The sequence below is a fragment of the Trichosurus vulpecula genome, chromosome 1 (assembly GCF_011100635.1).
Source record: "Trichosurus vulpecula isolate mTriVul1 chromosome 1, mTriVul1.pri, whole genome shotgun sequence".
NCBI classification, from domain to species: Eukaryota; Metazoa; Chordata; class Mammalia; order Diprotodontia; family Phalangeridae; genus Trichosurus; species Trichosurus vulpecula.
The window spans coordinates 265,577,236-265,593,260 of record NC_050573.1 but is presented as its reverse complement, the minus strand read 5'-3'; the positions used below and the strand labels follow the sequence as shown (position 1 = coordinate 265,593,260).

Below are 16,025 nucleotides of genomic sequence, written 5' to 3'. Positions count from 1 at the left end.
GTGGAAAAGGTGCTATATATGAACTCAGATGACCTGGTGATGACACTTATTAGTTTGATAAATCTAAGCAAGTGATTTAACCTCTTGGTGCTGCAGTTTTCTTTTCCGTAAAATATGAATAATTGTGTTACCTACTTTCTGGAGTTCTCATTTGCAAAGTATTTTGCAAACCTTAAAATATGTTATTATTATTTGAATAAAACAACAAATAGGTTTGGATATATCTAATGCTTTTAGTGTATATTAGGACAATGATAATAGCAAGTATTTATATAGCACTTTAATGTTTATCAATTTATATATATATATATATATATATATATATATATGTGTGTGTGTATATATATGTGAATGGAGAGAGTTATAGATATAAAATCATGTTATCTTCATAACAACTCCAGAAGATGAGTGCTACTATTATCCCCATTTGATAAGTAAGGAAACTAAAGCAGGTAGAAGTTAGTTGACTTACCTTGGGTAACAAAGCTGGTAAGTATATAAGGCTGGATTCGAACACAGGTATTCCTGACTCCAGATCCTGTGCTCTCTCCATGGCACCACCTACTAACCTGTTGCCCAATTAATCTACCTAGGACAAATTAAAGTCTAGAGCAGGGGTGCAGAACCTGTAGCCTCAAGGCCACACGTGACCCTCTAGGTCTCTGGGTGTAGCCTTTTGACTGAGTCCAAGATTTATAGAACAAATCTTTTTATTAAGGGGATGTGTTCTGTGAAGTTGTGAGTCTATTGTGGAACAAAATTGTGAGTCCGTTCATGGAAAAAGTTGATTTTGCAAAAGAAAGCAAACAGAAACCTTTCCATATAGTTTTATTGAGTAGTGGCATAGTAACATTACTTATTCCCCACAACAACCCACTGATGGAGAGCAGCCATTATTTTACAGAAACTAACCTGAAATGGAAAAGGAGAGAGTCCTCCATGGTCACACAGTCACACACTGATGGGTTGGGGTTTGGGACTCAATATTCTCTGACTTCTGGAAAACAAATTCACTTTCTCATCATTCTTTTTAAAAAATAAATCTTTTTCTATTGATATAAATGAAAAAGTTTTTTCTCTCAGCTGGAAAAATCTTCATTTTAAGATGGTGCTCAAAAACAAGGAGAGCAGAGGACTAGTTCTGGTTCTGCACCTCATTATCAATATGACTGTAGACAAGACCTTTGACCTCAGTTTCCTCTTCTGTAAAATGACGCTCCCTATCCCATATTGTCCCTTCTTACTCTGATATGCTGTAAGTCTATTAGATATGATTTTACTACTTTTCTTAATCTTTTCCCAGTAAATTATGTTCATGCTAAAAAAAATTGCTGCTAGTCCCTTAGTGAGGATTATCTTTGTTGCATTTTCTAGATGTCCTGTGTTGGGATGTGATGGTCAAGGTCACATATCAGGTAAATACACTTCACATCGTACTGCTTCTGGTTGTCCTCTGGCTGCCAAAAGACAGAAGGAAAATCCTCTCAATGGGTCCTCGTTATCCTGGAAATTGAACAAACAAGAGCTACCACATTGTCCCCTGCCAGGCTGCAATGGACTGGGCCATGTAAATAATGTTTTTGTCACCCATAGAAGGTATCTATCATTTTGTTTTTTGTCATTGTTGTTTTGTTTTGTTCAATCGAATTGAAACTATACTGTTTGCAGAATAAGCACAGTATGATCTTAAAAAGGGATTTCAAGTTAGAGACAAAGTGGTGGCTAATTTGCTATCCAGTATTTGGCACAGTACTATTTTGCTGTCTTATAGCTGGTACATAGTAGGGTGCTTAACAAATGCTTGCTGGCTTAACTTGGGAATTTAAATCTTGGTAGATAGATGATCTCAAAATATGAAATGCATTGTGCCTATTTTTGCAAAGGTTTTTTCTTACCTTACTATTTACCACATATTTTCTATTATCTACCATCCACCATTTTGTCTTTCCTGTTTTAAAATTATGTTGAGATTTTATGTGTCTTTACTCGCAATAATCAAGAGGAATGACTTGGACAACTTCTCAAGGATATTCATGTAACTGCAAATTTTCACTTTACATATTTTCATCGCTCTATCAGCACTGTGAGCTGGCCAGATCACAGGCAAACACGACTATTTGTTTTGCAATCATGAATAAGATGAGGCTCAATAGTCTAGCCCTAATAGAAAATAGCAAAAGTGCTAAAGATCATTATCAGAATGAAGTAAAATAAAAAAAACCCTTCCTTTACAAATTTTCATGAATTGTTTCTGTACTCACCTGAATGCCTATTTGAACATTTTAGTAATCAATCAATAATCATTTATTAATCACCTAATATGCACCAGGCACTGTGCTAAATACTGGGGATACAAAAAGAGGCAAAAGATAATTCCAGCCCTCAGTGAGCTTACAATCTAACAGAGGAGACAACAAGCAAGCAAATATATACAAAACAAGCTTCATACAGAATAAACAGGAAATAATTAACAGAGGGAAGTTAAGAGGAGTTGGGGAAGGCTTCCTGTAAAAGATGTTATTCTTCTAACTCCTTGGTGAGAAGGCAATGCACTTCTGATGAGCATATGACCCTATGATTCTGCTCAAAAGTTAGAAACACAAGACTGACTAGGTAGACATAATGGAAATAGTGAAAACTGGACTTGAAATTGGGAAGACCTCAGATACTAACTGTATGGCCCTGGTAAAGTCAGTTAACCTCTCTGTGCCTCCATATCCTCATCCGTAAAATGGGGATAAGAAAGCACCTACCTTACAGAATTATTGTCAGAATCAAAAGTATGTAATATAAATAATGCACATTAATGCACACATTAAAGCACTACATAAATGTTAGCTGTTATTATTATTGATATTTTATTGTTATTATCAATCCAATTGTCCAGTATCACTGTTCCTAGTAATACTAAAATGGGTCATTGTGTACAGATTTTGACTGAAATCCAAAAAAGAAACTTTAGTGAAAAATTCAGATAAGATGTCATACTTAGCAGTATCATAGAAATTTGGCAAAGCTCTGCCTTTTGGACATTTAGTTCAACTCTAAAGCTAAAATGCCAGTGCCAGAAAATGAATCCCTTGCTGATTCAAGCTGAAAGCACTGAAACCTACTTATAGAAACTTATATAACTACTTATGTTTTTAAAAAGGCAGTTGATTTCCAAATGCTAATTAAATCCTTAATACTATATATTGTTTTACGTTGAATCTGAATCAACATTCTATACATGGAAGCAACATTTGACAATCAAGTGTGCTCAGTAGTATAGTCTTGATAGCCTGAATTCCCAAGGTTTGGATTTATAAATATGTTGTATATACACGTATGCTATACAGACAAAAACAGGTACATTCATAAAGAAGGGAAGTCTTACGTTGACTGATTCCAGAGGGGAGAAAATAATTAGAAATTCCACATGAAAATCTAAGTCCTAAAAATGAACTTTTCCTTATAGAGCTGTATATTCATATCCCAAAGCACTACAATGTGAATATGAATACCATTTCAATTGACTGCCATCTTTTTAAAAACAAATACAGATAACAACATATACTGTACCTGATATTAATATTGTATTAGTTTAATATGATCCCTTAAATTTTTAAAACACTAAAATTAATCTTCAGAGTTTCAAATTCTAGAGTATCTATTAAACTAATAAAATTTATTATTTGTGTGGACAGATGGTATTATTCCTGAAAGGATATTAATAATCACATCACTTCAGAAATAATAGAGCTATGAGCTGTAGACTTCTCTCAATATAATCCCATAATTAAACAAATTTCCTTGAAACTTCCTAGGAAACAGATCTTCTTTACTTCAAATGTAAAAGCCTTCCTTTAGAAGGGTAAAATATTCTGTGCAAATCAGTTACACTTTTGGAAGTTAGTCTGGAAAAGACACAAAATACAAAGTAGTAGAGATAAGGCTGAGACTTCTCTTCCTTAGCACAATGAACTCAATTCTAAAGTTATGGTAAGGCTTAGTATACTTAGCATTGACTCTTTCAACTCACTATTGTTCATCCAGTGAGTAGCAATAACATGGGCTGCACGTAACAACAACAAAAATAAACTCAAATGTACAAACATTTAAAGAAAACACATTGATTTGAGGCAGGTGATTCCCTCTACAAAAAGATTGATCATATTATTAAATGGATTTAAATAATGCATTTCCTTAATACAACTAAATATAATTCCATGGTTTCAACAATTCAGCTAGCAGATGCTGTGGAGGTGAAAAACCAACACAAGCCCAACAATTAGAACTCTGCAAGCACAGGTTCTTTTGATCTGCTTTACTAAGGAAAGCAATGTTAAGGGGTTAACAATCTTACTTTAATCCAACATACAAATATCATTCACTCAGTTCAGTGGGAAAAGCCAGCACCCTGAACTTCAAAGCAAATACAAACAGAGCAAATAAACATGAATCAACAGACAGATTTCTGTCTGACAAAATCACAATATACAGTTACCAGAGAAGCATCAACATCTGAGTTTTCTCCAAAGCCAGGAAGCTCATAACAATGGCTGGCCCAGAGTCACGTGCCACTCCTGCTGTGGCTTAGAGCTCCAAGGGAGAAAGCCAACCTCTGGCTTGTTCAGGGTCAAAGGTGAGTCACAATGCGACTTACCCACATGGCCTAAAAGCGTCATAAAAATGTGACTTAAAACCCCCGTGGTCTAAAAGCCTCTGATGTCACAAACATGTTACTCAAACCCATGTAAACTAGGCTTTCCCCTGAGGCAAGGAGGTTATCAAGGATTCCTAATTTAATCCAAGAATGTAAAGGCCAAACTCTTCAACTGCACTTGGTTGAATAAGTGCTAAGAGTCTGTCTTGATTGCCAATAAATCCACTTAAAATTAAATCCACTTATAATCACCTTTTCAGAAACTCATCTATTGAATAAAACAAGATAAACTGCTAAAGACGCACAGAAAATCTAGTATCTACTAAAGGGTGCTCAGCACAGTGAGAAACCTTGAGAACAGGGAGGATATAGTTGAATAGTCCACTTTATTTTCTTTTTTACAATTTTTGACACTGTGAAGTATCCAAAATAAAGATAAATAGCTTAAACAATTAAAAATTGACTGAATAATCAGAGATCATATTGTACTGTAGCCTCTTTATTTGTATTACTACTGATGTGTCCCCAAAAGATTAAAATCAGTTTAATTCCTTATGGTATTTGAAACTGGGGGAAACATCACTTCTGTATTAATTTAAATTATCTTAGAGTTTTCTTCAAATATAATTTCCCAACATTTTGCACTTCATGGCTCTTTTCAGTCTTAAGTAGATTAAATTCTAACTGAAGTCCTATCAAAATGTGAGTTTCAAATCCTTCCTAATGGGTATGAGTTTCTAATTTAGCTTTTTAATTATTCATTTACATAAATATAAATTATAAAACATTATAAATTATAAAAACATTGAGAATTACAAATTATAAAATTAATGGATATTTGTAACCAAATAACCATGTGACACCAAGCTCATAGAAAACCAAGTTTTGTTTAGTTATATGATTGCACTTTTTAAACAGAACTGATAAAATTAACTGGAATTTGGAGACTGGTTAATCATACTTTTGCAAGCTATGACAATGAAATTGGAAGTTCCAGAAACATGATTGTTTGCTAACATATAACAAGCAGAATGACAAGAGAATGATGACAATATTCACAAAATTCTAGAGTGGGTCCCTATTTTTATGAAATTAAATGTTAGAGCAAACCCCCAATGTGATGATATTTTGTTTTGTTTTGTTTTATACAATATTTGTATTTGAATGACTATGAAGAAAAGTGAAACTAGTGTTTTTATCTGGAGCTGTCAGACACAATTGTGCTCACAGAATTTATTCATAATAAATGAATTTATAATCCATAACTGGATTATAGGAAATCAACTGCCAGCTACTACAGTGGCTTAAAGTACATGTATGACTTTTTACTTCTTAACAAAAGAAATGAACTATGAGCATGTATCAATGTCAACTCTTTGTACTTGTATGGCATTCATATGTTTAAAAAATATGGAAAATGTTTTGAAAATGTAAGGATTTTTTCCCCTTAGTTTTTGTAGAAATTGAATTATGATGGCAAAAAACAAGCACAGTAACAGTGGCAGAATGGCATCCTCAGACATACATAAGAAAATTATAGTACAACCAAATAAAATGACTCCATTTTCAAACACTGGCTTAATCTTCTATTTTTCACAGTTTGTCTGGATGTCCTCTAAATGCACAAGCCATAAAAAAGGGCAAGGTCTCAGAAGAACTAATGACTATCAAGCTTAAAGCAAGTGGTGGTAAGATAATCTTGGCATCTTTTCTTGGTATCTTTTTGTCAAAATGGGTTCCCGTTTTTATTGAATGGAAAGTATCCACAATTTCAACTCAAAAATGATAAGTATACAAAAAGCAGCTTCTCCATCTCTTTGCTTATTCATCCCTAAGGGCCCCAGGAATAGAAAGGCATGGCTATTTGACACTATGGATTAAGGGAAACGGACAGAAGTAAGAAAATCCACAGTATTTTTACCCCTCAGGCTCAAGTTGACCATTTTCTCATGGTAATTCTAGATGAGTTTCAGGTTAACTAAACCATATGTCTATTCCCCACTGTTGGTCTCCTATCATATTTAGGGATGAATTTCTGGTGAATTTTCATCTGTCACTGATTCCTGAGTATTTCGATGGCAAAGGGGCACTATTTAATGTTATCTCTGGCATGTTCCATTTCCACAGGATATAATTGTCCTGAAATGTTTGAGAAACAATGACAAAGTATTTCTTTTCCTCTGGAGATTTTGATTATTTTATTGATCTGTGAATGGTAAAAAGCAGGAAAATACCCTTTGAAATGCTCTGTTACTTGATTTCCCTAGGAAGTATTATTCCATGTTACTAATCTGGGTGTATGGCTTAAAAAAAAAGTGGAAAGAGATATGGAGTATCCAAGAAAAAAAAAACACTTGAAGGGAATCAAGTGCTTATGTCCTAGGGTTTCCCTTCAGAGGCTTTAATTCAGCCTATTTGAGACTGTAACAAAAGCACAGTGAAAGTACTATCTTGGGGGACTTATTTGCCACTTGATATGTGCTCATGAAAGTCTCATTGAAAGAGTTTGTATTACCCATGTAGAGTAAAGAATAGATCCTCTTGATGCTTAGTGTGGGCTCTGTTCTCTCAACTGTTAGAATGCTTAAAAAACTAAATAAATAACACTCTAAAGGATATAACTAGTTTGTATTCAGTCACGTTATCTACTCTTCACATCCTACCCTCACATTCTCTTTTTCTGAGTACCTAATATTCATATTTTAAATTGTTAATCAAATGTGTACTTGATGACAGTTGATCTATGTATATTATTTGCTTTTATAGGATTTTTCCTGGTTAGTAACAGGAGAATATTAAATTCTGAGTCAGACTTCTGGGTAATGTTAACTTTTTTCCCCTTCTAGTTAACCAACAGTATTCATTCATGTGTTTTCTCAAAATCAGAAAAGCAAATATAAATTTAAAACTGTCAGATAAACACACAAATGACTTGGATCAGAAATGTAAAGATATGTGTTACATTGAGTACATTAGTAAGCCTATATTGAATGAAAAAAGTTGAATAGCCCTTCAATGAATACCATGAAGAACTAAATTAATAAAGAGTCATTCTGAAGCACAAAAACCTCCAAGGTCTTCCTATTCCCTCTGGGATAAAAGACAAACTTTTCTGTGTAGCAGTTAAAGTACTTCACAATGTGGTTCTAGCCTACATTTCTAGGTTTGTTACATATTACTTTCTTTCAAAAACTCTATGTTCCAGCCCAAGTGACTCATTGAATCTTCTCTATACAATATTCTATAACTTTGCCTAAGCGGTTCCCCCATGTCTGGAGTACACTCTTTCCTCACTTCCACCTCTTAGGATCTTTATCTTCCTTCCGGGACCAGCTTAAGTATCACCTCTTACATGAGGCCTATCCTGATCCTTCTCTTTCAAGAAAATTATCTTATAATTATCTTACATATAATTTGTATTTGCTTATCTTTGTTCATGCTGTTTCTGTCCAGTAGAACGTACACTTCTTGAGGGCAGAAGCTGTTTCCTTCTTGTCTTTGTATTCCCCAGCACATAATGCCATACTTGTTATTGGAAGCATTTAATAAATGCTCATTGAATACTGGAAATATAGCAATTAATTTCACTCACCAGTAGACCTTGGTTATTGGTTTTCAGCAAGTCACTCAATTTCACTGTGCTTCAGTATCCTCATTTTGAAATGAAAACTATTATCTCTCATGCCCCATATCACATGGTTATTATGAATATTGTTGATGTTCAGTTATTTCATTCATGTCTGACTCTTCATGACTCCATTGGGGGTTTTCTTGGCAAAGATACTGGAGTGGTTTGCTATTTCCTTCTGCAGCTAATTTTATAGATGAGTAACTGAGGCAAATAGGGTTAAGTGGCTTGCCCAGGGTCATACAGCTAGTAAGTGTCTGAGGCCAGATTTGAACTCAGGAAGTTGAGTCTTCCTGACTCCGGGCCTAGCATTCTATCCACTCTCCCAACTAGCTGTTCATTATGACTATTATATTATAGCTGAAAAGCTTTTGAACTCTCATAGAAATGAAGACTTTGGTAATCCTAACAATTTACTGTAGTGTTTTTACAGTTACTGGTATCCAAATCCTTTATGGATAAGAAGAAATCAATATTCATAAAGACATTGATTTGATCTCGAATCAATCCTCCACTTCACACAAAAAAGTGAATGTTTTTTTAAATCTTAGTTACTTTTCTTTTATGGTTTATTAGACATTCCATTAGAATTTAACATTCATTAGACTGTGAGCGCCTTGAGAACAGGAACTATCTTTTCCCTCTGTATGTATCGTCATCACTTAGCACAGTGCCTGGCACATAGTAGGCACTTTATACATGTTTACTGCCAGACATTTAAAAGATACCTTGAGAGGAGGTTAAGATTAGTGTCATAATCAAATAATCATACTGAGTATGGGCCAATAGTTGACACACAGAGGATATAACAACATCAAGTAAAGGTGTAAGAGAGTAAAGTATAAAAAATTCACACAGTGCAAATCCTAGAGCTCCCCAGATGGGACAGTTCTAGCCACATTTTTGTCTTCCCTGACATTGCATCCATAAATTTGAAAGGACTCAATTCTTTTCATGGTCCTGTGAGACTTTATTATCCTGCTGAATTTTTGTCATCAGTCACAAGCATATTCTTCAATTTTTTTGGAGGGGGGTAGGCAGGGCAATTGGGGTGAAGTGACTTGCCCAAGGACAAGCATATTCTTATAAAATCTGAATTATACTGACCCCTTGGTAACTGTTTATAACACAAGATAAAAATGAATTCACATCCAGAGGGGCCTGGCTGCTGTATATCTTGATCCTTACCACCCAATTACATGTAAATGAACCAGAGATGAAGAAATTCAAGAGTAAAGTAGTGAAACTGTTGCCCTACATATGTGATTTGTTATTTTAAATGGTCACACAGTGAGAAAATGGATTATCTTGGTGGATTATCAATACAAATCCCATTTACAAGGGATAGTAGAAGGTAGGTTTCTTCGTGGAGACATATAAGCATTGGATCACCTCAGGCATTGATGCTGAGACTGTTTTGTTTAGGTTTTTTAATACATAATCTGGAAGGAGCACAGAATGACACAATTGGTCCAAAATATGTCTGATTATTTAAAAGGCTAAATTCATAGGGGGAAACTACAAAAAAATCTCTAGAAACCTTGAGATGGGGCACAAAATTAGCAGATGAAATTCAATGTGACAGTTGAGGTAATTTAATAAAATTAAACCTTTTAAGGAAAATTATTACTGAAGACATTGGCCCAGAATTTCATTGTAACCCATGAATTTAATGAAACTTTGTACCTTATTCAAGAAGAATATTAGACACAAAACTGAAAATTTCATATGGGTATGCAAATTCCTCTTGTGTTCAATTGTGTTCACTGCAATCTTCGTTGCTGAACTTCAGAGAAAGCACAACAAAAGTGTTTTCTTAGTATTTAGAAAAAGTGGCAAGATACAAGTAGTAACCAGTAAGCCGTTTAGATGTAGCCTCCAACTTAAATGATTTCCACTATATTACTTAATAATAATATAAGAGAATAAGGAAATGCCAAGTTCTCAACTTTTGAAAGCCTAAATTTTGAACCAAAAGTAATATTAGAAATTTTGTAGTCCAACTCCTAGTCTTGAAATGAGTAAACTAAAGCCCAAAAGGGTTAATTTACTTGTCCGAGGTCACAAGGAGCAAAACTGGAATTCAATGCTATGGAACTCTCTATTAATTAGTGTTAACACAGGATTTAGGAATTTACAAAGCACTGTTCTAGGCAGGTGGATATCTAGTGATTTCTGCAGACTCTGAATTGGTCAACTAAACTGTTTCTAGAACAAATGAGCTGGAAATAACTTTGAAATACATCTATTTCTGTTTCAGCAGCTTTCTAGTAGCACCACAGTTAGAATACAAGTAGAGAGTTCCGATTTCCAATAGGAGTCTTAGCTATGCCCACAAAGTTGCAACAAATGTGCATCTTATTTTCATTCCACCTTTACCTTTAATTATCACATAATTAAAAGACTATCTAGGCCCATATTTTTTCTAATATATTACTCTAGAAAAGTCCTTCTTGATATTGATGATATATTCTCAAGTAGATAAAAATCCGTAATTATTCTAGAAGGTAATCTTTAAATATTAGTTGTTCCACAAATAATATAAGATTTTCAATGAATAATGGAGAAGGAAGAGAAAGCAGTAAGCTGCTTAGCTATAAATTTGTTGTAACAAAATGAAGTCCTGAAAATCACAAAGCAAAAACCACCATCACCAAATACCAGAGGAAATTCAACCATACCAAAGACAGTCACTTAATTGAAGTAACACTAAAAAATCTTCTGTAATAAAGAAAAAAATTATGAACTAGGATCACCCATAAATTACAAACCAGTAAAATTTAAAACAGCTTCCTTAAACAAAAAGAAGTCATATCTATTCTCCAACATTCCAGAAGTTCTAATGTGAACTTGTGATCAAAACATATATTCATGTGGCCATAATCAAATGCCTTAAGAAACAGTAAGTTTTACATATGAGCCATTTGTCAAAATGATGTTATGCTCAGCTACAGAACTCCAGAGGCTGACTTAATAAAGATCATGGACTTCTTCAGCTTTATTCCTTCCCTGTGGACTCACAAGCCACTTATCAAATGGTCACTAAATCATGTGATTGACTGGATCTTCAAGCAAAGCTTTGTCCAACAAGCTAGCCATTTAAGGTGTATTTTTTCCTAGATAGTATTAAAAATGAACACAGTAGCTCCCCCACCTAGTCAAACTCATCTCTTTACTAACAAGCCAATTTTAGGGAATCATTATAGTAATTTGTTTCCAAAGCAATGTCCATTGCTATGATAAAAGGCAAACACAATTCTATTAGACTAGCAAATCTGGCTCAGTGGAAGTCCTGAGTTAGAGAACCTTGTTACTTTATGACCTGGCTTATGTTTTAATGCCCCTGTCATAAGTTTCTTGGTGTGATATTAACTCATTGATTCTAGAAGGAAAATTGCTAACATGTATAACTACTAGATTCTCCCTCTTTATTATTAATATTAGCACATATTTGAAAAGTACTTTATTATTTCTAAAGCACTTTACTCATAACAACCCTATGAGGCTAGATAGTACAAAAATTGTCAAATCCATTTTACAGACAGGGAAATTGAGGCTCAAAATCATGAAATGACTCACTGTGGGTCTCATAATTCATAAATTTCAAGCAAACCAGTTTCAGTTTAGTGATAAAATTGGAAGCCCATTGAAAAGTGTCTAAATCACGATCCAAATCCACATCTCCTGACTCCAAGTCCAATGATCTCCACTACACCAGTTACTTGATTGCTACTTTAGACAGTCCAATTATTACTTCATGGTGATTTATTTGGTTAACATTTTTTAGAAGAGCAACTTTAAAAGGTTACCTATTCTTACATTAAAAAACTCACTGCATTTGAAATTTTACAACATATTTCCAAGAGTATGCTATCTCCATATTTAGCAATGTAAGTCTTATAATGACCTTTGGCCACATCAATAAAATTCTGGTCTTACCTGGGTTAGGGAATCCAAAGAGTATAGAAGGCTAACACATGAGGACAAGTGAAAAGATGAGGACCTTACTTTGGAAACATGGAAACTGAAATCAAATTCTATAAATCATTATAAATACAGATGGATAGAAAATAGATGTTACCAAATCCCATTATATGAGGACTATGAGGCATGAATCTTGAAAGAGATAAATTTAAGAGGAAAATTATAGATCTCATTTCCAAGGGTTGAAAAAGATTGAAAATATGCACTCTTTAAAAAATATAATAATAATAATAATAATAACCAAAACAACAGCTACATTTTATGCACTTTTGTAATATCATATCATTGTATCTTCACAACTCTGGGAGGTAAGTGCTATTATTATCCAGGTTTTACAAATGAGGAAACTAGCTTAAATGACTTGCCCAGAGTCACACAGATGGCAAATGTCTAAAGTTGGATTTGAAGTCCAATCTTCCAGACTCCGGCTCTCTAAACCACCCCTCTGCCTCCTTATTTGGATATATTCATGAAGTTCACATTTATAATAGATTGATAAAAGAAATTACGGAAGTTCATTCTGACCTTGATAATTTATGATAACTGTGTCTACAACTGTGCTCCAAACTACAATTTTAAATTGAACAAAGGAATAACAATCATTTTGGCAAAATCATAGGATCTAGAGATGGACAATTCTTGGAAATCATATTGTCAAACCCCGCATTTTATAGATGAGAAAACTGAGAGTTTAAGTATTTTGCCCCAGGTCACTTAGATCTTCTGGACCTCCCTCAGGGTCATATGAGACAGTATCTTGGGTTTGCTAAACCTTTACAATTATTGTTGCTGTTCAGACATTTTTTAGTCATGTCCAACTCCCCAGATGGGGTTTTCTTGGCAAAGAATGGTTTGCCATTTCCCCAACTCATTTTACAGATGAGGAAGTGAGGCAAACGGGATTAGGAGACTTACCCAAAGTCACGCAGCTAGTAGGTGTCTGAGGCCAGATTCTATTCTATTCTGATTCCCAGCCCAGTGTTCTATCTACTGGACCACCTCACTACATTAGCTCTTGTTGTCCAGTCATTTCAGTCATATCTGACTCTGTGATTCCATTTTGGGGGTTTTCTTGGCAAAGGTACTGGAATCTTTTGCCACTTCCTTCCCATTTTACAAATGAGGAAATCGAGGTAAACAGAGTTAAGTGTCTTACATAGGCTCACACAACTAGCAGTGTCTGAGGCTAAATTTGAACTCATGAAGAAATCTTCCTGACTCTCACTGTGCCATCTAGCTGCCCCATCATTTATTTTCACCATTCCTTCATGAAAGTTATATGTGTGTTAAACAAACAGCATTCTCCTTGTTAAGTTGTAAAATGTAATGGACTGGTAGAGTCAAGGAAAATAAAAATAACTGAGTTAAAATATCAGACCAAACATAAAAGATAATGGACAAAAATCTCTAAAGGAAGGGATAGAGTCACTCCAATATTATACTGATTCCTTAATGGCCGGTAAGGAGTGAAAGTTTTAAGAGAGTTTTATTCTGGGAGTAAAAAGAAGTTACTGATGAGATATAATTTCCAAGAGAAAGAACAGAAATGATATAATGAAGTAAGAGAAGCTCAGTAGGCAATATGATTGTACAATGAAAAGGAATAGAGAAAATAGCTTTCTGTGATGTAGAACATTACTTTGCAGAGACAGAAATGAAAGACAACGTGACAAAGACTAAATTTAAGCAACTGAGAACAAATAGGCAAAGAAGAGATATTATGTAGCATGAAAATCTTTTTTAGCAAAAAAAAATCTTGAATCACAGAAAGGGAAGTTTTCTTATATGTTTTCTTCACTTAGGACCTTTTGCCCTCCCAAAAATGTGAGCTTTTGCCGTAGACTCCCATCACGTTCTCAGTGATCAGTGCTAGATTTTGCAGCAATTTAACAGCCAAAGCATTCATAAGTAGTCTTCAGCAGAAAATCACAAGATCATTGAGTTGAATGGGACCTTTGAGGTCATCTAATCCAATCTGTCACCCCATGCATGGGGACAATGAAACCTCACTAACATAAGATCCTGACCTTGCTATTGCTCAAATATTTCCAGTGAGCTCACTACTTTACAAAGTGGCCTGTTCCCTTTTTGATCACAGCTCTAATCATCGTGAAATTCTCTCATGTACTGAAGTATACACCTCCAGCTTTCATCCACTGGTCCTAGTTCTGCCCTCTTGAAGCTTTTCAAATACCTGGAGTCAGCTATAGCTTTTCCTCTTCATGTTTTCTATGGACAGGCTGAACTTTCCCAACTTCCTTTGTGGTCCTTCCTGGGATAAAATTTCCCCTCACCTTCTTGGTTCCAAGACTCTACACACAATATAGTACTCCAAAAAGATTAATCAAAAAATCAATAAACAAGTACTAATCACCTACTACATACCAGGCATTCTGCTAAGCACCAGGAATACAAATACAAGGAATGAAACAATACCTACTCTCAAAGAGCTTGGCTACATTGTAATGGGAAAGACTGTGACTACATAAATAAATATATACAGAATAAATACAAATAAATACAAAATTGTTAGATACAGTCATGAGGAAGGAAGAATACTAACAGTTGGGGGCAGGTGGGGAAATCCAGAAAGGGGAGTCAGGAAAGTTTTCATATAGAAAGTTGTGTTTGAGCTGCATCTCAAAGGAAGAAATGAATTCTCTGAGGTGGAGGTGAAGAGTGAATTCCAGGCATGGAGGACAAGCAGTGGAAAGGTATGAAGAAAAGAGATGGAATGGTATGTAATGGTGAATAGAAAGATCAGCATGGCTGGATTTCAGATTGTGGGAAAAGGGGATAAAGTATAAGGAGACAAGAAAAATAGATTGGGACTGGATTGTCAAAGGGTCACAGGTGATCATGAAGAGAGAAAATGAACCTAATGGGTACAAGTAGCTTTTTCTAGGGGGTTGACTGAGAAATTAAGAAGAAATGTAGAACAAAATTTTGAGGAGATGGTAGAGCCTAGTGAAAATTTCTTAAGGAGGGAAGAGACTTGAGCATGTTAGAAGTCAATAGTAATCATCATCATAATAATAATAGCTAGCATTTATGTAGCACTTTAAGGTTTGTAAAACTTTATCATATATTATGTCATATTGTATCATATTATATCATATTATATTATATTATATCATATTATATCATATTGTTATATTATGTTATATTATATTATATCATATTATACCATATTATATTATATCATATTATACCATATCATATTATATCATATTATATTATGCTATATGATACTATACTATATTATGTTATGTTATGTTATGTTATGTTATGTTATGTTATGTTATGTTATGTTATGTTATGTTATGTTATGTTATGTTATACTATACTATGCTATGCTATACTATACTATACTATACTATATTATATTATATTATATTATATGAAAAGTATTTTGCAAATATTTTCCTAATTTATCCTTACCCTGGGAGGTAGGTACTATTATTATCCCCATTTTACAAATTGAGACAGAAGTAAAGTGACACAACCAAGGTCACACAGCTACCTAAGGTTGGACTTGAACTGGTCTTCCTGACTCCAGGTTCATGTCACTATCCAATGTACTTCCTAGCTAACTTAATAGGGAAGGAACTAGTAGATAGGGAAAGATCAAGGACTGGCAACGGTTGGGGATGAATGAAAGGGAAATCTTTTGGAGGTTAAACAGCTAATTAGCAGGTCAATATTGCAAAGGGAAAAAAGTGAAGTCAGAGCAAGGGTAATGGCCTGAGAAAGTACTGAGATATAGAA

The 16,025-nt window shown here is 34.4% G+C and overlaps 1 protein-coding gene across 4 annotated transcripts in view; it reads left to right on the top strand.

Moving 5' to 3' along the window:
- Positions 1-16,025, top strand: part of ST18 (ST18 C2H2C-type zinc finger transcription factor) — a 92,373-nt gene that overhangs the window by 64,170 nt on the left and 12,178 nt on the right. For all 4 annotated transcript variants that reach the window (XM_036761415.1, XM_036761436.1, XM_036761422.1 and 1 more), the window contains 2 exons: positions 1,375-1,596; positions 6,245-6,333. In XM_036761415.1, coding sequence (XP_036617310.1) covers positions 1,375-1,596; positions 6,245-6,333 — 311 coding nt within the window. The remainder of the gene's footprint in view (positions 1-1,374; positions 1,597-6,244; positions 6,334-16,025) is intronic.